General features: G+C 38.6%; 3 protein-coding genes and 1 long non-coding RNA gene across 4 annotated transcripts in view; 3 read left to right on the top strand and 1 right to left on the bottom strand.

Moving 5' to 3' along the window:
- The first annotated feature begins 218 nt into the window (after positions 1-218).
- On the top strand, positions 219-5,280 carry LOC140526934 (utrophin-like). Its single transcript, XM_072643563.1, has 4 exons — positions 219-603; positions 987-1,156; positions 3,464-3,616; positions 4,552-5,280. The coding sequence occupies exons 2-4, from the start codon at positions 1,055-1,057 to the stop codon at positions 4,693-4,695; spliced, it is 399 nt and encodes a 132-aa protein (XP_072499664.1). The 5' UTR covers positions 219-603; positions 987-1,054; the 3' UTR covers positions 4,696-5,280.
- Positions 4,416-7,109, bottom strand: LOC140526935 (uncharacterized). The gene is made up of 4 exons (XR_011974606.1): positions 6,792-7,109; positions 5,891-6,016; positions 5,274-5,415; positions 4,416-4,584 (listed from the first exon to the last, which is right to left on the bottom strand). It is a non-coding gene; the product is annotated as an uncharacterized lncRNA (long non-coding RNA).
- A 68-nt stretch (positions 7,110-7,177) lies between these two features.
- The window catches only part of LOC140526932 (utrophin-like), a 74,257-nt gene continuing 61,009 nt past the window's right edge, over positions 7,178-20,425 (top strand). The window contains exons 1-2 of the mRNA XM_072643561.1: positions 7,178-7,254; positions 12,802-12,996. The gene's annotated coding sequence lies outside the window, so the exon portion shown is untranslated. The remainder of the gene's footprint in view (positions 7,255-12,801; positions 12,997-20,425) is intronic.
- On the top strand, positions 14,331-16,327 carry LOC140526933 (transcription initiation factor TFIID subunit 7-like). The gene has a single exon (XM_072643562.1). The coding sequence runs from the start codon at positions 14,538-14,540 to the stop codon at positions 15,615-15,617; it is 1,080 nt and encodes a 359-aa protein (XP_072499663.1). The 5' UTR covers positions 14,331-14,537; the 3' UTR covers positions 15,618-16,327.

Genomic DNA, 20,425 nt, shown 5'->3' with positions numbered 1-20,425 from the left:
TGTCTACATACATCTGTCCGTGTTTGTGCACAAGCAGGTTTTATTATTATCATCTTTATTTTACATCATGTCAACATAATTTTTTTTTCAATTCTATTACTTTGCTTTTTTTCTTTAAAAACTCCTTTCTCTGATAATTTGATATTAGAGCTTGAGTGAACTTTAGAGGTCATTTATTTCAACACACACATACACACATACACATATGTAGATACTTCTTTTCTATAGCATTCCCCAGAAATGATTATAGAGGAATTCCTTTATCAGCATCTAGAAGAGGGAAAAATACTACTCTTTGAAATAATTCTAAGTTTTAGAGACATTCTTCTTACCTAGAGCCTTCAATTCTCCTAACTAATACTCACAGGGTCCAATTCTGTCTAGTCATGATCATTCAAATCTTTCTAAATGTCAATCTCATAGAATACTTAATGTGATTGTTTAAAAAGTATGTACATACGTATATATTTTCAGAACCATCAGAACCAGCTGGAGATATTTGATGGAAATGTTGCTCATGTAAGTACTTGGCTTTACCAAGCTGAAGCTCTGTTGGATGAGATTGAAAAGAAGCCTGTAAATAAAAGTGAAGAAACTGTGAAAGTAAGTATGCCTAAGATGGCATTTGTAATATATACTGTATTTCTTAGGGCTCAGAATCTTGCTTTTCATATAAACACTGTATTATTCTATTTTTTGTTTTTGAATTTTAATTTTAGTGAGAGATACCGAGGTGATACAAGTCATCTGGGAAGGATTTGAAAAGCCCCAACCCCATAACCCAATTTTCTCCTCCCCTTCCACCTCTACTACCTGTATTTAGATTCGTTAATTCAATTAAATATACTGCCAGTGTTTTATTTAGATAGACATTTAACATATTTGTGATATCTTCCCTTTTGAATAGCGTCAAATCCATATTTTAATTGGGTTATGCTTCATTGTTTCTTGTACTTAATGATAATTTTGTGTTTCTATGTGTTTAGCGATTAACATCTGAACTGGATGATGTTAACCTACAAGTCGAAAATGTTCTGAGCAAGCCATCGTACTGATGAGGGCCCGGGGCTTGGCAAGCAGTGCGCTGGTGGAGCCTAAGTTAGCTGAATTAAATAGGAACTTTGAAAAAGTGTCACAACACATCAAAAGTGCTAACGTGAGTACTTCATGTAAAACAGAGATATACTACCTCCTTAACCCTTCTTTTCTCTTTGTTTTCCTCTTCTTGCCATGCTTCTTAATTAGAGCTGTCCATGTCCCTAGGTGTGTTTGGCCATATTTTCTTTACCTGTTTCAGCTCTTTTTGATCTCATCAGTTTTTGTAACTTCAAGTATGATGTCTGTATGGATAGCTTTCAAATTTGGTAGCACTTAAGAATTCTTTTCGTGCTCTTCTGCTATTACTCACTTTTTTAGCCCTGTACTTGGATAAGCTCTAACTGAATGTATCACAGATACCTCAAGATCATTGTTTCTAGAACTGAATGTATTATCTTTCATTTTGACCAGCTCCCCTTCTTGATTTCCTCATTTCTGGCTATGCCATCCCTATTCTTACAAATAACCTCCCTCATGATTATTTATTCATATTTGTTGAAACTCTATCCCATATCTCCTTATAGTTCATAAACCATCAAGTCATATCAATTGTCTTATGTAACAAGTCACATCATATTGCATTCTCCAAATATAGTATCTTTTCACTCAGTTCTGTATTTACCATTTCTGCTGCCTTCACCACCTGAGTTTTTACCACTGTCACCTTTTAGCCTCAATTGATTCTTTCATTATCCTCTGATTCAGTCTGTTCTTCCTAGTATCTATTCTCTCTTGGTTAACTAAAACGTCTATATTAGATGAACCTTACTAGTGCACCCATCTGATCATGTAACTCCATAGCTTCAAAAATACTAACTGATTCCTTTTTGCCTCCTGAATAAATTCAAAGCCTGTTGTTTAAGGCTCTTCACCACTGGATTAAAATTTACCTGTCTAACTTTATATTTCATTCTGTTTGCTTTCCATTACTTCATACCCAGTCCAGGCTAAAATGCTTGGTATTTTTCCTTTAAATCTAGAGTTCTTAGCCTGGGGTTCACAAACTTGTTTTGTTAGTATCTTGATAACTTAGCCAATAAAATGGATTTATCTGTATTTTATTTTATGATGAAGACATGAATTAGAAAAGGGGTCCGTTGCATAAAAATTGTTAGGAACCCCTGCTCTTTCTTCCTCATTGTGTTTGTTTATGCTTTTAACTACTCTGGGAATACCTTCTTCCAGTTCTTGAAACACTGTAAGATACTGGTTCCCATGAAGAAGCCACAAGGAAAGAACTAATCTTGTGATGGTGACTTCATAAACTCTGTGTGTATAGGGACACATTCACTCTTCCTGCTTCTGCTGAAGTGAAGAACTTTATTGAATTTACCTTACTGAAATAAAGAACTTGATTTAATTTATATAAATAGTGTAGGCAGGCCTAACACAGAAATTTACCTTTTGTTTTTATTTTCTGTTTAACAATAGGGTCAGTGGAATCCTTTTACTAGGTAAAGGAACAGGACCCAAAAGGCAAAGAGACTGCTAGAAGGGAGTAGGGAAAAAATGTGAGATATGCCCACAGATACATTATTTCATTTATTCTTTCCTTACTAGTAGAAGAAAAGGTTTCATTTAGAGAAATATATTGAAAAAGTATGTTACCTCTCATATAATTCTTCTCTGAAGAAATACTCAGTGCTCACTTCTTATACGATACTTCAGCCATCAATTAGACATATATCTATCTTTATATATGTATATATATATATATATATATATATATAATTTTAACAATATTCTGACACACAAAAACTTCAAGTGAAGCAAAACCTTCAGAGAGATTTTAGGTAAATGGCATTTTCAGGCAAAGTCTTCTCTTTCAAAAATCCTATAGCTTCATTTACATAATCACGAAAGTCTCAAGCTAGTGTTTTGGGGAAATAATTCCAGTCAGTTCTATTTTTAAGAAGGCTAAAAGGAATTTTTGTAACTATTAAAGATCTTGTACCAAGCATTAAAACACAGTGTTAGAGAGATTTCGTTTTTAGTATCTGACACGACTTCATGCCAAGGAGTTATTGTCTTTGCTGTCTTGTCACCCAATATATGGCTTTGTGTCACCTCTTGATGTGTAATCTCATGAAACCTGAATGGAGTTGAAGTCACTATAGCTTTGAAAAGATCTCCCAATATGCGAAAGTACAAAGAAATGATGAGGAATCTCTGCTTGACCTGATTGGCAAATTAATTTTTTTTCCTTTTCATTTCTGCCTATTTTACAGTTGTCTTGCTTATTGAAATCTGGTTTTACCTCATTTGCTTCTTTCCTCTACTGTAGTCATTGGACTTACTTGGAGTCATGTTCTGTTTTTGGTTCACCTGTCCTTAGCTATGCTTTCTTTTTTGCTCTCTTCTGTAGATGTTGATCGACCAAGAGCTTTTCTCAAAGACAATTTCTGTGAAATCACAACCTGTTGAGGCTGCTATGCATTCAGTGGACCTAGACAAACTAGAGCATGATTTAAAAACTTTGGTGAAGGCTGTAGAAAAGCCCAGTGATGAAGATGAAAAGGTATAATCCACTTCATTTTTCTGTGAATAAATGCCTTAAATATCATGCTGTGGAGCACGTGAATAGAGCACTGGCCCTGGAGTCAAGAGTATCTGAGTTCAAATCTGTCCTCACACACTTGACACTTGCTAGCTTTGTGACCCTGAGCAAATCACTTAACCCCAATAACCTTGTGCGTGTTCTCCCCTTCCCCCCATACCATGTCATTTGTGGTGGAGAATTTTAAGGTGAGAGTTTTTGACGTTGGGTTTCAATGTAGCAATTGCCAAATGATTTATATAATGCTTCTAAGAGAGTTAAAATTTCAAGGAGAATTAACTAAGGATCAGCATGGTTTAAATTGTAAGCTATTTTAACATATAATTTAGAGAGACAGTGTGATATACTGCTGATGCAGCTAAACTAGGAAGACCTAGGTTCTAGTCCTGCCTCTAACATATACTTAGATCTTTTATCCTAGGCAAGTTACTTTCCTTGTTTCACATAGCTTTTGGAAAGTACGTGATAACCTACATTGGTAGAGGTAGTTTACTCGTTGGAGAGTCCCTGTTGAAATTGCAGGAGCTTTTTTAAAAGATCCAAGAGGATTCAAAACATTTTTGGAAACAATATAATTGTTAGAATTTTTTTCCACCTAATAGTATTTTATTTTTTCCAATTATATGTAAAGGCAGTTTGCAACATTCATTTTTTTATGATTTTTAATTCCAATTTTTCCCTTCTCCCGAAGACAGCAAGCAATCTGACAGACTATACATGTCCAAATCTATTAAATGTAAATGCTATAATTTTAATGTACTTATTTTAAATTTTTAATGGGATATTCATTTACAGAAATTCATCATGATGGATATGTTCTTTCTAGTAAAGAAATATACATTGCTCGAGAGATATCCAAGTGAAATATTGACTTGTTTTTCTCTTTCCATTCTCAGTTGGATGAGGAGAAGGCCCAGATTGAGGAAGTTCTGCAGAGAGGAGAAGAGATGTTACAGCACCCGATGGAGGAAAACAGGAGAGAAGAGATACGCTTACAGTTACTACTTCTGAGGACGAGACATAACAATGTCAAGGCATAATCACTGGAACACGTGTCTCCTACTTACAGCGCTTGGATGCAGAAAAAGGAAACCTCTGATGTGATCTCAGACAACTTGAGGAAGCAGAGAGTATTTTCATTACCAGAAATTGCTTCATGGGGGATAGTACTTGATTTGCTATTCACATTCACCCTAAGTTGTTGTCAAGGTTCAACCAATCCCCAGGAAAGAGAAGCGCTAGGAAATGACAGTGGGTATAAAGCCTGGTCTTCAAAAACAGATCTAGCCTGTGAAGACCTTTCAGCTGTCAAGGATACCAGTTTCCGTTCTCCCAATTTCCTTTGCTTTGTGCATTGTACCCAAAGGTAAGGGACAGAGGGAGAGAAAGGGAACAGGAAGGAGGAGAAGGAAAGGGGAAAGGAAAATGAGAGGAAAGGAAAGGAAGGGGATGAATGAAAGTAAAAAGTGAAAAGAGGAAAGGAATTTTGGAATGGAAATGAAAGAGAAAAAGGGGAACGGAAAGGGGACAGATGACAAGGAAAGAAGAAGGAAGAAACTGCACCCCCAGATTGGAAGTGGCCAGTTGTGTCTCCACTGGGGCAGTTTGTATTACTCACAGAATGTTGTTTGTCCTTCCTTCTGGAAGAGGACTGTCACATCAGGAAGATGATGCTATGAGTTGCCAGTGAATTGGATTTCAGTGAGGGAGGGCTGTGAAAAGTCATCAGCCTTACTTTCTCCTTAGGAGCCATCTGGGCCCTGTGTCAAGACATTTAGTATGACTACATAGATAAGAGATAGACAGTCAGGATGACTAGAGATGGCTTTGGATGCAGTGGGAGACCTTAGCTTTTTGAAACTAAGGTCTTTACTAGGTCTCAGCTTGACTGAGGCAAGGCCCATTGAGTGACTAAGATGAGTTGAGAAATGAGCCAAGGAGTGTCCCCTTTTATCTAATTAACCCATAACAACCCCAACAATCTGAGAGGGGAAGAGGCCAGAATTTCTGGACAAGATAGAGATTGGAATGACTGGAGGTGGCCCCCATTTAAAGAGGGGTACAATACACAAAAGGAGGCAGGAAAGGGGGGTGGAGCAGGACATCAGGGAGTATAGGTAGAGGGCATTCCTTGGAACTGGAACCAGGCAGGGCATCAGATGTAAGGTGGAGTGATAGGAAAGACCAATTTCTGCCCTCTCTAAAGGAAGGAATTTTGAAGCTTTGTTGCTCCACCTCTGAACTCGCCAATTAGAGGAATTAGGAACATGGTGGTGAGTTTAGATGTGATGGACTTCTCCTGGGCACTCCATCTTGTTCTTTAGAGTTTGAAGCAGACAAGGCATCAGATTCAAGGTGCAGCTGGAAGGGACAGAAGTTCAAGATTATGGGAGCAAAGTCCTTTGCAGGAATGACTGAGGCTATACAGTTGGATTCAGTCTCAGTTACATCATTTGTAGAAGGACTGTAATGGTAACATCTACATGATAGAATTACGGGGATCAAATGAAATAATATCTATTCAGTGCTTTGTCAACTTGAAAGCACCATATGCTATTATTAACATCTGTATCTCTGTTTTATTGTTGGCTTTTACTATCTCTTCCTAGGTCATTCAGTAATGCAACATAGTATTCAAGGTTATTTATTGATAGAATTATGAAAGGTGAAGGAATGGTATAGTCAGTCATTTAGCACAGAGGTTCCATTATGTTTGTTTTAGGAAAATGAGGGGGTTGTTTCCTCAATTAATAAATGGTCAAAGAATATAAACCAGCAGTTTTCAGAGGAAGAAATTAGAGCTATCTATAGTCATATGAAAAAATGCTCTAAATCACTATTTCTTAGAGATGTAGATTAAAAGAGCTCTGAGGTACCACATCACACTTATCAGATTGGCTAATGTGGTAAAAGAGCAAAATGATAAATGTTAGAGATGATATGGGAGAGCTGGCACACTAATTCAATGTTGGTGGAGCTGTGAGCTGATCCAACCATTCTGGAGAACAATTTGGTACTATGTTCAAAGGGCCACAGAAAAGTGCATACCCTTTGACCCAGAAATATACCCACTAGGTCTCCATCCCAATGACATCTTCAAATTGGGGAAAGAAATAGTATCTTTCCATTTACATACCTCAGGTCAGGAACTTGGCGAAGAGGGTGATAAAGATCTATACAACAGGTGACAAGAGAAGTGATCAATGTACAGTGTAGTAGAGTGTATAAAATATCAAATATTGTTTGGTATTCAAAGCCCTTCAGAGCCTGCCTTCCTAGTTTTCATGTCTTCTTACACTTTACTCCTCTGTTTTGAAGTAAAGAAAGGTCTCTTTTTATACTATCAAAAAAACAATCTAGGAGGGACAGAACTTCAGGGTTTCTGGCCAAAACAGATACAGTTGTTTCTTACATTCATTCTGAGTGGTCCTCTGGACACAAGTTGGTGGTGATGGAGGCTTGGGTGGGGCCCAATTATTGCATCATCAAGGACAGAGTGATACAAGTGGAGAAAATCTAATCTGTTCAACACTTTCCAGGTTACTGGGATGCCAGTTTCCCTTCTCCTCATTGTCCTTGTTTTGGTATCTAACTGGAAGGTAAGGATATAAAACCCTCCGTAGAAAGAGGGAGAGGAAAGGAAGGCAAGAAAAAGGGAGGGGAACGGAAGAAAAAGGGAAAGGAGAAGGAAAGGAAGAGAAGAAAGGGGAAGGGGAAGGAAAGGAAAAGTCAAGGACAAATGGGAAGGACAGGGGAAGGAAAGGAAAAGGGAAAGGAGGAGGTGAGGCAGTGTGTACTAATGACAGGTTGTTGTTTGTCCTTCTTTCTGGAAGAGGACTGTCACATCAGGACAATATATAAAATGGAGGCAAGAAGAGGGATGATGGAGCAAGGAGCCCTGGGAGTATGGGTAGGAGTTTTGGTACTCCACCTTTGAACCCTCTAATTAGAGGAATTAAGAACATGGTGGTGACTTTTGATTTGATGGATTTATCCTAGGAGAGGATATGGCAGAGTTGACACATTAATTCATTGTTGGTGGAGCTGTGAGCTGATCCAACCATTCTGGAGAACAATTTGGTACTATGTTCAAAGGGCCACAGAAATGTGCATACCCTTTGACCCAGAAATATACCCACTAGGTCTCTATCCCAAAGAGATCTTCAAAATGGGGAAAGAAATAGTGTCTTTCCTTTTACATACCTCAGGACTTGAACTTGGCTAAGAGGGTGATAAAGATCTATACAGTAGGTGACAATAGAGGTGATCAATGTACAGTGGAGTAGAGTGTATAAAATATCAAATATTGTTTGGTATTCAAAGCCCTTTGCAGCCTGCCTTCCCAGTTTTCATGTTTTCCTATACTTTACTCCTCTCTTTTGAAGTAAAGAAAGGTCTCTGTTCATATTGTCAAAAAATCAATCTAGGAGGGGGAGTAGCCTCAGGGTTTCTGGCCAAAACAGATGCAGTTTTTTACATTCATTCTGAGTGGTCTTTTGGACCCAAGGGAGGACTTCGTGGGTGTAGGGCCCAATTCTTGCATCATCAAGGACAGAGTGATATAAGTATAGGAAATCTAATCTCTTAAACACTTTCGAGGTTGCTGGGATGCCAGCTTCCTTTCTCCTCATTGCACTTGTTTTGGTATCTTACTGGAAGATAAGGGTATAATACCCTGTATAGACAGAGGGAGAGGAAAGGAAGGCAAGAAAAAGGGAGGGGAAAGGAAGGAAAAGGAAAAAAGAAAATGAGAAAGGAGAAGGAAAGGAAGAGAAGAAAGGGGAAGGGGGAGGAAAGGAAAAGGCAAGGACAAATGGGAAGGAGAGGGGAAGGAAAGGAAAAGGGAAAGGAGGAGGTGGGGCAGTTTCTACTACTTACAGGTTGTTGTTTGTCCTTCTTTCTGGAGGAGGACTGCCACATCAGGACAATATACAAAATGGAGGCAAGAAGAGGGATGATGGAGCAAGGAGCCCTGGGAGTATGGGTAGGAGTTTTGGTGCTCCACCTTTGAACCCTCTAATTAGAGGAATTAGGAACAGGGTGGTGAGTTGTGATTTGAAGGACTTATCCTAGGAGATGATGTGGGACAGTGGAAACACTAATTCATTGTTGGTGGACCTGTGAGCTGATCCAACCACTCTGGAGAACAATTTGATATTGTGTTTAAAGGGCCATAAAATATGCATATCCTTTGTTTGACCCAGCAATACCCCTGCTGGGTCTGTATCCCAAAGAGATCTTAAAAAAGGGAAAAGGAATCTTTTACATCTTTTTACTATCTTTTACTCTCTTTTATATCTTTTACATAGCTCTGGAGAGGAGCTTGGGGTAACAGAGTGATAAAGACCTATACAAAAGGTTGCAGTAGGAGAAGTGATGAATGTACAGTGTAGTGGAGTGTATAACATACTGTTTGGTATTTAAAGATCTTTACAACCAGCCTTCCAAGTTTTCATGTCTTCTTACACTTTGCTCCTCTCTTTTGAAGTAAAGAAAGGTCTCTTTATATATTGTCAGAAAAATCAATCTGGGAGGGGGAGGAACCTCAGGGTTTCTGGCCAAAACAGATGCAGTTTTTTACATTCATTTTGAGTGGTCTTTCCGACCCCAGGGAAGACTTTGTGGGTGTGGGGAACAATTCTTGCATCATCAAGGACAGAGTGATATAAGTGTAGAAAATCTAATCTGTTAAACACTTTCCAGGTTACTGGGATGCCAGTTTCCCTTCTCCTCATTGCCCTTGTTTTGGTATCTTACTGGAAGGTAAGGGTATAATACCCTCTGTAGAAAGAGGGAGAGGAAAGGAAGGCAAGAACAAGGGAGGGGAAGGGAAGGAAAAGGAAAAAAGAAAAAGAGAAAGGAGAAGGAATGGAAGAGAAGAAAGGGGAGGGGGAAGCAAAGGAAAAGGCAAGGAAAAATGGGAATGAGAAGGGAAGGAAAGGAAAAGGGAAAGGAGGAGGAGGGCAGTTTGTACTACTGACAGGTTGTTGTTTGTCCTTTTTTCTGGAAGAGGACTGTCACATCAGGACAATATATAAAATGGAGGCAAGAAGAGGGATGGTGGAGCAGGAGCCCTGGGAGTATGGGTAGGAGTTTTGGTGCTCCACCTTTGAACCCTCTAATTAGAGGAATTAGGAACATGGTGGTGAGTTTTGATTTGATGGATTTATCCTAGGAGAGGATATGGCAGAGTTGACACACTAATTAATTATTGGTGGAGCTGTGAGCTGATCCAACCATTCTGGAGAACAATTTGGTACTATGTTCAACGGGCCACAGAAATGTGAATACCCTTTGACCCAGAAATATACCCACTAGGTCTCTATCCCAAAGAGATCTTCAAAATGGGGAAAGAAATAGTATCTTTCCTTTTACATACCTCAGGTCAGGAACTTGGCTAAGAGGGTGATAAAGATCTATACAATAGGTGACAATAGAAGTGATCAATGTACAGTGTAGTAGAGTCTATAAAATATCAAATATTGTTTGGTATTCAAAGCCCTTCAGAGCCTGCCTTCCTAGTTTTCATGTCTGCTTACACTGTACTCCTGTGTTTTGAAGTAAAGATGTGTCTCTTTTTATACTGTCAAAAAAACCATCTAGGAGGGACAGAACTTCAGGGTTCTGGTCAAAACAAATGCCGTTTTTTGCATTCATTCCAAGTGGTCTTTTGAATCCAAGGGAGGACTTGGTGGAGGCTTGGGTGGGGCCCAATTGTTACATCATCAAGGATAGAGTGATATAAGTGGAGAAAATCTAATCTGTTCAACACTTTCCAGGTTACTGGGATACCAGCTTCCCTTCTCCTCATTGCCCTTGTTTTGGTATCTTACTGGAAGGTAAGGGTATAATACCCGGTACAGACAGAGGGAGAGGAAAGGAAGGCAAGAAAAAGGGAGGGGAAGGGAAAGAAAAGGAAAAAAGAAAAAGGGAAAGGAGGAGAAGAAAGGGCAAGGGGAAGCAAAGGAAAAGGCAAGGAAAAATGGGAAGAAGAGGGGAAGGAAAGGAAAAGGGAAAGGAGGAGGGGGGCAGTTTGTACTACTGAGAGGTTGTTGTTTGTCCTTTCTGGAAGAGGACTGTCACATCAGGACAATATACCAAATGGAGGCCAGAAAGAGGGATGGTGGAGCAGGAGCCCTGGGAGTATGGGTAGGAGTTTTGGTACTTCACCTTTGAACCCTCTAATTAGAGGAATTAGGAACATGGGGGTGAGTTGTGATTTGATGAACTTATCCTAGGAGATGATGTGGGACAGTGGGCACACTAATTCATTGTTGGTGGAGCTGTGAGCTGATCCAACCATTCTGGAGAACAGTTTAGGACTATGTTTAAAGGGCCACAAAAATGTGCATACCCTTTGATCCAGCAGTATACCTTACTGGGTCTCTATTCCAAAGAGATCTGAAAAATGGGGAAAGAAATAGTATCTTTCCTTTTGTGTAGCTCAGGACAGGAATTTCGGCTAACAGGGTGATAAAAATCCAAACAGTAGGTCATAATAGAAGTGATCAATGTCAAGTGTGGTAGAGTGTATAAAATATCAAATACTGTTTGGTATTCAAAGCCCTTCACACCCTGCCTTCCTAGTGTTCATGTCTTCTTACACTTTACCCCTCTATTCTGAAGTAAAGAAAGGTCTCTTGTTATATTTTCAAAAAATCAAATAGGAGGGGGCGGAACCTCAGGGTTTCCACCCAAAACAGAGAGTTGTTTTTTTTAACATTCATTCTGAGTGGTCCTCTGGACAAAAGTGAGGACTAGCTGGGGGTGGGGGCTTGGGTGGGGCTCAGTGTTGCATCATCAAGAATGGAATGTTGTGAGTGTAAAAAATCTAATCTGTTAAACACTTCCAGGTTTCTGTGATACCAGCTTCCTTTCTTTTGTTTTGAGTATCTTACTGCAAGGTAACGGTATAATACCCTCTAAGGACAGAGGGAGAGGAAAGGAAGGGAAGAAGAAGGATGGGAGGGGAAGGCAAGGAAAGCAAAGAACAAAGAACAAACAGAAAAGAGACAGAAATGAGGATGAAAGGATGGAGGAGAGAAAAAAAGGAAAGGGAAAGGAAAAGAAAAGAATAAAGGGGAAAGGGAAAGGAAAAGGAAAAAAGGAAAGAGAAAGGAGAATAAAATTTTTTTTCTGTTTCTCTAATTTGTTTTTTAAAATCCCTTTTTAACTCTTCTAAGAGTTCTTTTTGGACCTAAGACCAAATTACATTCTTCTTTGAGTTTTACAAGGAGTCATTTTTACACTATTGTCTTCCTCCTAGTTTGTGCTTTGATCTTCCCTGTCACTGTAGTAACTTTCTATACTTAAGTCCTTTTCTGTTTTGCTTTTTTTTTTTTTTTTTGGTGCCTTGCTGCTTTTATGTGAAATTTGAGCTCTGTTCCTGCACAGGTGAACTTTCCATTAACTGAAAAGCATATTTTTTAGAAGAAACACCAACCGAATAGTTTCTTCATCCTGATTATATTTGTGTGATGCTGACATCAAAGGAGGAGAGGTTGTTTGAGGGTAGAACTGTAACTAGAAAACTTCAAAATATAATTTTTACCATTCTCTATTTCCCTCTTATAGTAGTTCCTAAGGAAGTATATTTAAGAATTCAGGTTAAAACATACAAAAGCCCTTTATAATTTTGTGTAGTATTAGTGGAGGATTTGAAAAATGTTATAGCTTGTGATATAAATGAGAAATAAGGAAGAAAATTTCCTCTCCAAATGTACTTTGTTGATTGGTCATTATAATAATGTTTAGATTCTGTTTTATAGTGTATTTCAAGTCAATACTGAAATGAGATTGCTAGAAGTTTGCAGGAGTGCAGATTTTTAAATACTGTATTAGAGTATTTATATGTGCAGGTTTGCTTTACCAATAGAACTATTTCTCTAACATTTTGCTTTTGGTAAATATATTGTTTTAAAAATTCTTAATGTCTTTGGGAACGGTAGCACTTTGGTTTGATATAATGTAAGCTTCTTGAGAACATGGTTTGTTTTATTTCATTTTAAATTTTGTACATTTCCACAATGTCTACCATAGAGTAGTAACTTAGAAGTGCTTTTTTCGTTTGATTTCAGCTTACTATAATTTGCAGTGTGTTCCCTTTAGATGAGTATGTATTAACCATATTCCTTTTTTTTCTACAGGTGACCCCCATTGAGCAGAGTGTTACAGTTGATCATCCACATCTGTGTGGAAATAGATCAACTCGCCTCCCTAGAGATTATCTCGAAATTAACAAAGTCTTACTCTCCATGGCGCACCTAGAAGTGTTACTCAGTTTTACCAATCTCAGCAGTGGTTTCTCGGAACAGTTCTCTGCGCAGGAAGAGTCAGTAAAGGTAATTGTCAACGTTATATTTGAAGAGGAGCAGTCAAATGACATTTTGAGATAGCAATTTGTTTAAAGTAAACCATGTATTTTTTGACCTGCAGCCAAGTGAAATGGCACCCAAAATTGGTGATATAACAATCCTGTCTCTTTCCTATCTTTTCTGGGTAAATATAATTATGCTTCTTAAAGTTTTGTAGGTAAAATTGATTATGTACAAAAACTTTGCAAAGCTTTGCAAAGTTAGGGACATGTTATGAAACTGTTACAATGTTTCAAGGTGTGTTGTGCGGCAGTCTCAAAGGAATTCACAGACTCAGACAATCTCCAACCCATGCCAAAGCATTTATTAAGGATTATACTCTCAACAAGTAGACTAGGCTCCTTAGAGGAACCAGCAGCTTCGCAAAGCAAGACAGGGCTTTTTATAGAGCAAAAGATGCAATTGTCATTACAGAATATATGAATATTAAAATATTGAATGAGGTTATTGATATGGACAGGGTTCCTAGCCTTGGTGGAACTAGTCATGCGGTTACCCAGAATGTATACAGAAAAGGACACTGGACAGTATTAATGGATAATATTGATATTATAACAAGCCTCTCTACATCGTAAGTTCATCTAAGAACAGCTCTTTGCTATTCCTGCGCAGCCCTCCACTGCTCAGCACCTTCTTGGTGGTGCTTTCTTAATGACTGACTATTGGGAGCCTGTCTGAGACTAGATGGATGTGTTAAGTGGCTGAGGTAATGGACACACTTGCTGCGCTAGTGAGAGAATTAAGCACATGGGGAAGCTGGGAGATTGGGGGTGGGTACAGTGGCTACATTCCATCATTCTCTCCTCAAAGAGCTGGATCCCAAATTCATTTGGGAAAAGGGATGAAAGTCTCAGTTTTCTGTAGCTTCTTCTGGATGCAAAGAGGAATAGAAGCTGTCCCTGCCTCAAAGCTCTCCCAGAGCTCTCCCAGAACCGAGCATAGGCCACATTTTGGGGATCATGGGTGGGTATGGGCTGGAATCTACTGTTCACCTAAGTGTAGGTGAGCAATGGCCTGTTGTCTGGAAAACACAAATCTGGCTCTTCAGTATGTAGGGCCCAATTATAAGGAGAAACCAAGATCCCCATTAGAATCATTTGCATTTGATATACAGGATTATCTGATTTTATTAGTTTCTCAAAAATGTGCACTTTGATTCCAGTTTTCTTTAAGAGGATCAGATGCTACTGATTATCCAACCCTTTACATAAAAATGCAAGTTACAACACTTGCAGGTAGAAGCTTTCCACCCCTGAGTTAAGTAATTGTAGAAATGGATATGCTTCAGGTGCAGGGGAGGGAGCGCGGTGTTTGCGTTCTTCGTGATTCCTGCTCGTTTGAGGTGAAGACACTTAAGGGAGGCCTAGCCAGGTTGTGACTTGCCTGGGTCTACCACAAAACAGCCTCCATTGTCTCCCAAGAAAATGCCAGAGGAGTGTTTTGGGACCTAAACCCAGAGCATAGGATTTTGAGTGATAGTCATTTATTGTGGAGTAAGACGAAAGGAAATGACTGTTACAAAACAGAAAATGAGCAAGAACAAAGAAGATGCTCCCCATGAGTTGGAAAGCCAATTCATATTACGTCTGCCTCCAGATTATGCTTCCACTGTGAGAAGGGCAATACAGTCTGGAAGTGTCAACCTGAAAGATAAATTGACCATTGGACTACATGCAGATGGACATCATGGAATTGTCCATGTGGACGATGCCCCATTAGCTGCTAAGGTAGTTGACCTGCCCTGCATTACTGAATCCTTGAAAACTATAGATAAAAAAACCTTTTATAAGACAGCAGATATCTGCCAGATGCTTGTGTGCAGTGTGGATGGGGATCTTTACCCGCCTCCAGAAGAACCAGTTGCCACCACTGATCCAAAAGCAAGCAAGAAAAAAGATAAGGACCGGGAGAGGAAATTCATCTGGAACCATGGTATCACTCTGCCTCTGAAGAATGTCAGAAAGAGGAGGTTCCGTAAGACAGCCAAGAAGAAGTACATTGAATCACCAGATGTGGAAAAAGAAGTAAAGAGGCTTCTCAGTACAGATGCAGAAGCTGTCAGTACCCGATGGGAGGTGATTGCAGAAGATGAAACAAAGGAAGTGGACAACCCAGTTTCCCTAGCAGGCCTAGAAATTTCATCTCCAGGAATGAGTCATAAGCAGGGCCATGGCTCCTCAGAACATGATGAGCTTCGGGAGATATTTAATGATATTAGCAGCAGTAGTGAAGAGGAAGATGAAAGAGATCCTCATGATGATGAAGATATAAACATCATTGACACTGAGGAAGACCTAGAGAGGCAACTACAAGACAAGCTTGATGAATCTGATGAACAGCGCCAAGAAAATGAGGAAACAAATCAGATGGTCATGGGAATTCAGAAGCAGACTGATATGATGAAAGGTAAACTCCAAGAAACTCAAGGAAGAGCAAAAAGACAGGAAGATCTTATCATCAAAGTAGAAAATCTGGCACTCAAGACCCATCTACAGGCTGTGCTGGTTGAGCTCAAACAGCAGGAAGAAAGAGAGAAACAACAGCTCAGTTCCTTGCAGGAACAGCTAGAATCACTCCTGGAGAAATAAGAGGTCCCTGCCTGCAAATTCACTGTTGTCCTCACATTGGTAAATGGCTCACATTCCATCCTTTGGGTTGAGGACAATATACATTGTTAATGTGGAAATTTGACTATTTTCATTTCACCGTTTTTCTGTTTCCTATTTTGACTTCATCCCATTTCTCTCTCTGTAACACTGTTTATTTTGCTAGAAACTTACACACTAATAAGTAGAAGGCGATAGGTGAGAGAAGACTGGTTGTAGAAGAGTTTTGGGATTAATAGACCAAATAGTTCATCCTCTAATTCCCACATTTATTTCAAGGTTTTCCTTCTCAAAATCAGAACTTAACTGTTACTTTGTGGTAAGAACCAATTCAACTATAAAAAGATTAGAGGACAGATGCTGTAAAGCTTGTTTTGTGTACATTTTAGTTTCTCAACTGTTCTAAATCTCTTATGTAGAGGAGCATGTTATATAGTGGTAGATAACTGTCACAGCAAATACAAGTGACAGACATTCGTGTCTGTAACAAAAGTTGTTTCCTACCAAGCATATGTCTCCATTTTTTTTTTTTACTTCATTAATGTTGATATTCAGTGGATTAATGAACAGTTATTTCTGTGATATGTTGTAGAATCTTATAAGATATAAGAAAGTGATAGACCATGTTTGGCAACTTTTAAGGCTGTATTTTGCATCTACCCTTCACAGCTGATAAAGATGGTATTCTGTTTTCTAGTGTTACATGTTACATTTTTGTTTAACTCTGACTCACCTTGGACTTACTATAAGAGTTCCAAGTTAATTCTTCATGCTGTGAAGTTTTTCCAACTACATTAAAGAGTGATTTGACTCCCTAAAAAAAAAAAGAAAAGAAAAGAAATGAATATACTCATAAGAGGCTAACTTTTACTTCAATTATAATTAAAAAAAAAAACTTTGGAGGATTACAAAATAGTACATATCAGTAACTTTTTCATAAGGAAACATGTTCATCATAAAGTTGAGTTTTCCATTAATGTAAAACAAAATATTGCAAAATATTCCATAGGTTACCTCACTTTAAGAAAATGGGTGACACTGAAATTCTCTTTTCCAAACCAAACTAAAGATGTTTCTGATTTAGTTTTAGTAATTAATAGAATGACAGCTAGGTTCCTCAATCAACTGGACCAGTACCCAGTTATTCTCACATCATTTTGAAACATTTTACAACCTTATGTTGTCTTTGAACTGTACTGAAATCTCATTCCTGAAACAGAAACAAAAGAGGTTCCTGACTTTAAGCTCACAATTCTTGCTTAGGCCACGGAATGACTGTAAATTTAGATCAAAATAGCAAGATCTCACATACTTACATTTGCTCATATACTTTACTGACTACTCGCTTAGTTTATAGAAATTTGCTATAAAAGGAAGAAGTAGGGACCTGATCATAGCACATATCACAAGATAAAATATCCTTAGCTCTGTTTGACTTTTGGTAGGAGTCACAGTTTATCAACCGTGCAGTAACAATTCCACTGTATAGCCAGACTCGGAAATCATCACGTTGGGAAACATTCCTTTTCAAAGGAACACAGTGGGGAAACTGAGCCAGGAGGATCCCAGGCTAGGCTGTGCCAAGGTTGTCCCAGAAGCAAACCTCCCCCTGTTGTCATTTGCAGTTGAGTATATCACATCACCTCTGAGTAGCCTGTGGCATTTTTCTCAGATGGTGGAGTACTGATTTAATGCATACAACTATACCTAAATTCAAACTAAAAAAAAAAAAAAATCAGTTATAGGCCAAAGAGCTTTTATCTTAAATGGCAAGTTTCATCAAACTCAGCTTAGGGCTAGATGGAATTATTTTTACTCTTAATGGAGCAATAAAAATGTTACCATTACTTTCATGCATAAGAAGTTTCCCTGAACATCTTTCACCTGTTTTTCTTTCCTTCTTGAATTTACATTTATCCTGGTGTAAAGACCAATCATTAGAAATCATTTCTATATAATAGTATACATGCATGTAATATACAGATAAATATATTTGTATATAATACATAAATTTGCACATTCTCAGCAAGCCAAGCTCATTGTTTAGGAACTCTGTAACCCAAACAAGCTCTTTTCCTGGGCTGATGAACTTGTCCACACAGGAAAATTTACAGAATAAGAGGAATTGACAAGAACCACAGAGAAGGGTCTGCCTGTTCACCCTATGGTAATTCTTCCTCTAGACTGAGGAAAATCCAATACTTTCTGGAACTAATACAATAGTTTACCAATTTGAAACAATATTATGTATTTGAAACTTGAAACAAACCCATTACTGATTAGGTGACTTCAGGCTTACTGAATACAATTCCAAAATACCTAACACGGAAAATTGGGCATCTCATCACCATTGGCATTGTATAGCGGTGCCATCCAATGAAGAAGCTCATAATCCTAGTTAGTACTTATAGTGTCTCCCTCTCCCACGCATTGTGTTACCTTCTTTACACTCATGTGAATTGTTTTCATGTCCTGTAAGCCAAATTTGTTCCAACTTTGCAGGATACTTGCCTAGTGGGGAGTCCTATGGGTTTGGGTTGGGTAGGGGGAAGGCACTGAATGCAAAGAAATCCTTTTTGTAGCCACCATTCACTTGATCATGTGGTGTCCCTCAGAGAGGGATAAAAGCCAGCTCAGAGCTGACTGTAAAGTTCCTCAAAGAGCTTCCTGTGTCTACAGGGAAATTGCCCATGGACACTGGGGCCCCAAGTGTCTTGTCAAGACTTCCTAGGTATTTGAGGGACCCCAGCCAAGAGAGAGGAAAGGAAAAGACTTACCTTTGATTGAAAAGTATCAGAATCAGACTCTCCTCTCCATGCTGGGTGTCAAAAACATTGTGGTGTTACAAGGCATGTTGTAAGTTTGTTTTGAAAGACTTCACAGACTCAGACCATCTCCAGCCCAAGCAAAGGCTTATTGAGGATTATGCTCTCAACAAACAGGCTAGGCTCCATAGAGGAACCAGCAGGTTAACAAAGCAAGATAGAGATTTTTATGGAGCAAAAGGTGCAACTCATCTTTACAGAATATACGAAGAGTAAATTATCAGAGGGCTGAATTGATATCGGTAGGGTTCCTAGCCTTGGTGGAAATATGTTTATCCAGAATGCATACAGAAAAGGGGTAAAGGGGATATTAATGTACACTAATGATATTATAATAACCCTCTCTACATCCTAAGTTCACCTGAGGCCAGTTCTTTGCTGTTACTGTGCATGTATCCACTTAGGTTATGATTTAGTGCTAAAAGATTCTGCTCAGCATCCTCTTGGTGCTACTTTCTTGATGGCTGCCTATTGTGGTCCTATTTAATATTAGGTGGATGTGGTATGTAGTTGAGGTAAGGGACACACCTGCTGTTCTAGTGAGGTAGTGACGCATATGAAGAAGTTGGGATATTGATGCTGGGAGCAGAGGCTAGAGTCCATCAAAACTATTTCTCTGATAAATGCATTTAGGACACCTTAAGATCTGTAAAACATTTTACATGTATCATCTAATTGGGTCACTGCAATAGCATTGTGAGGTATCCTATCCCCATTTTATACTTGAGGAAACGGAAGCTATAAGAGATGAAGGTCAGATAGCTACTCTGGAGTATTCACAGCTATAATGACAGCAAGGTATTTATTTATTAAACACTTGTTATGTATTGGGCACTGCATTAAGGGCTGGGGAGACATAAAAATAAATGGGGCAGTTCATGCCCTCAAGCAGCTTAAAGAATAATTAATAAGAGAAGACAACATAGAAAGGGTAAGAGAAAAAATTATATGTATGTTGGGTGAGGGACATGTCTCGAAACTGAGATGTCTTCAAAATGGTATGGCGTCCTTGAACTGGGGAGATTCAAGCCAAACCTTTGCCCATCAGAGCTGGCTTTTCAGGGGATGTAATCCAAGTTTCTTTTGGAGGGATTACCGACAATAGTGGTCATAGTACAAACTGCATGGTGAAGAAATAACTGGGGAATGTATTTATGATAAAAGTAGAAACTAGAGTGAAACGTATTAGATTTTATAGCATTAGCATTCAGTAGCACATCATATGGAGAACTATAATTTCAAAGCAAGATCATCACAGGGTATTTTAGTCATGGAGTTACAGGCTTGGAAGGAAACTTGAGAGTGTATTTAACTAGGCAGAGGCAGAGCCAGATCTGGAATCCATGTCTCCCATTTTCCAATCTAGTCTTTCCTGAAATGTGGCATACTAGAGATGATTACATTACTATTTACACCAATTATAAGTCTTCTTTCTATTACAAAAATTCCTTAATCTAATTTTCTAAATTCATTGTATCAAGTTGCTGAGTAGAGATTGCATATATGAACCATGCCACTGATGAAGCAAGATAGCATTTTAACTTTTGCCTCAGTCAATTTTATATGTGTGTACATATAGCATATATCTAGCGTATATGAACATATATCTTAATTCCTTTGATTATTTCCCAAGAATTGACCATTTACTCTATTTCCTTTCCTTGTGATTTTGTTATGTTTTTTATTTTATTCAGTTTTAAATTGGTATGTGCTACGCTTCTCTCCTACTCCCATGAATGGTAATGTCATCTATGCTTTAAAGACCAACATTGATGATTTCATATGGCTGAATATATAAAAGCATAATTCTATATGCTGAGTAACTCATTTGGTTCCTTCCTCATGCCCCCCTCCCCCTTTTTGTCCATTCTTTTTATGCTTTGTATGTATTATGACCTTCTTTCAGAATGACTTTCAATGGGGGCCCTAAGGTTAATGACCACAGCTGCTACTATTTCTTTTAGT

The sequence above is a fragment of the Notamacropus eugenii genome, chromosome 2, assembly GCF_028372415.1.
Source record: "Notamacropus eugenii isolate mMacEug1 chromosome 2, mMacEug1.pri_v2, whole genome shotgun sequence".
In the NCBI taxonomy this organism is placed as follows: domain Eukaryota; kingdom Metazoa; phylum Chordata; class Mammalia; order Diprotodontia; family Macropodidae; genus Notamacropus; species Notamacropus eugenii.
Note: the sequence above shows the minus strand (reverse complement) of the source record. Positions and strands in the feature narration are given on the sequence as shown.

Excerpts from the sequence above, each read along its gene's own strand:
- LOC140526934 (XM_072643563.1), top strand. The coding sequence starts at position 1,055 with ATGAGGGCCCGGGGCTTGGCAAGCAGTGCGCTGGTGGAGCCTAAGTTA. Across the intron at positions 1,157-3,463 it reads AACACATCAAAAGTGCTAAC|ATGTTGATCGACCAAGAGCT; the intron begins GTGAGTACTTCA and ends TCTCTTCTGTAG. Across the intron at positions 3,617-4,551 it reads CCAGTGATGAAGATGAAAAG|TTGGATGAGGAGAAGGCCCA; the intron begins GTATAATCCACT and ends TTCCATTCTCAG.
- LOC140526933 (XM_072643562.1), top strand. The coding sequence starts at position 14,538 with ATGACTGTTACAAAACAGAAAATGAGCAAGAACAAAGAAGATGCTCCC.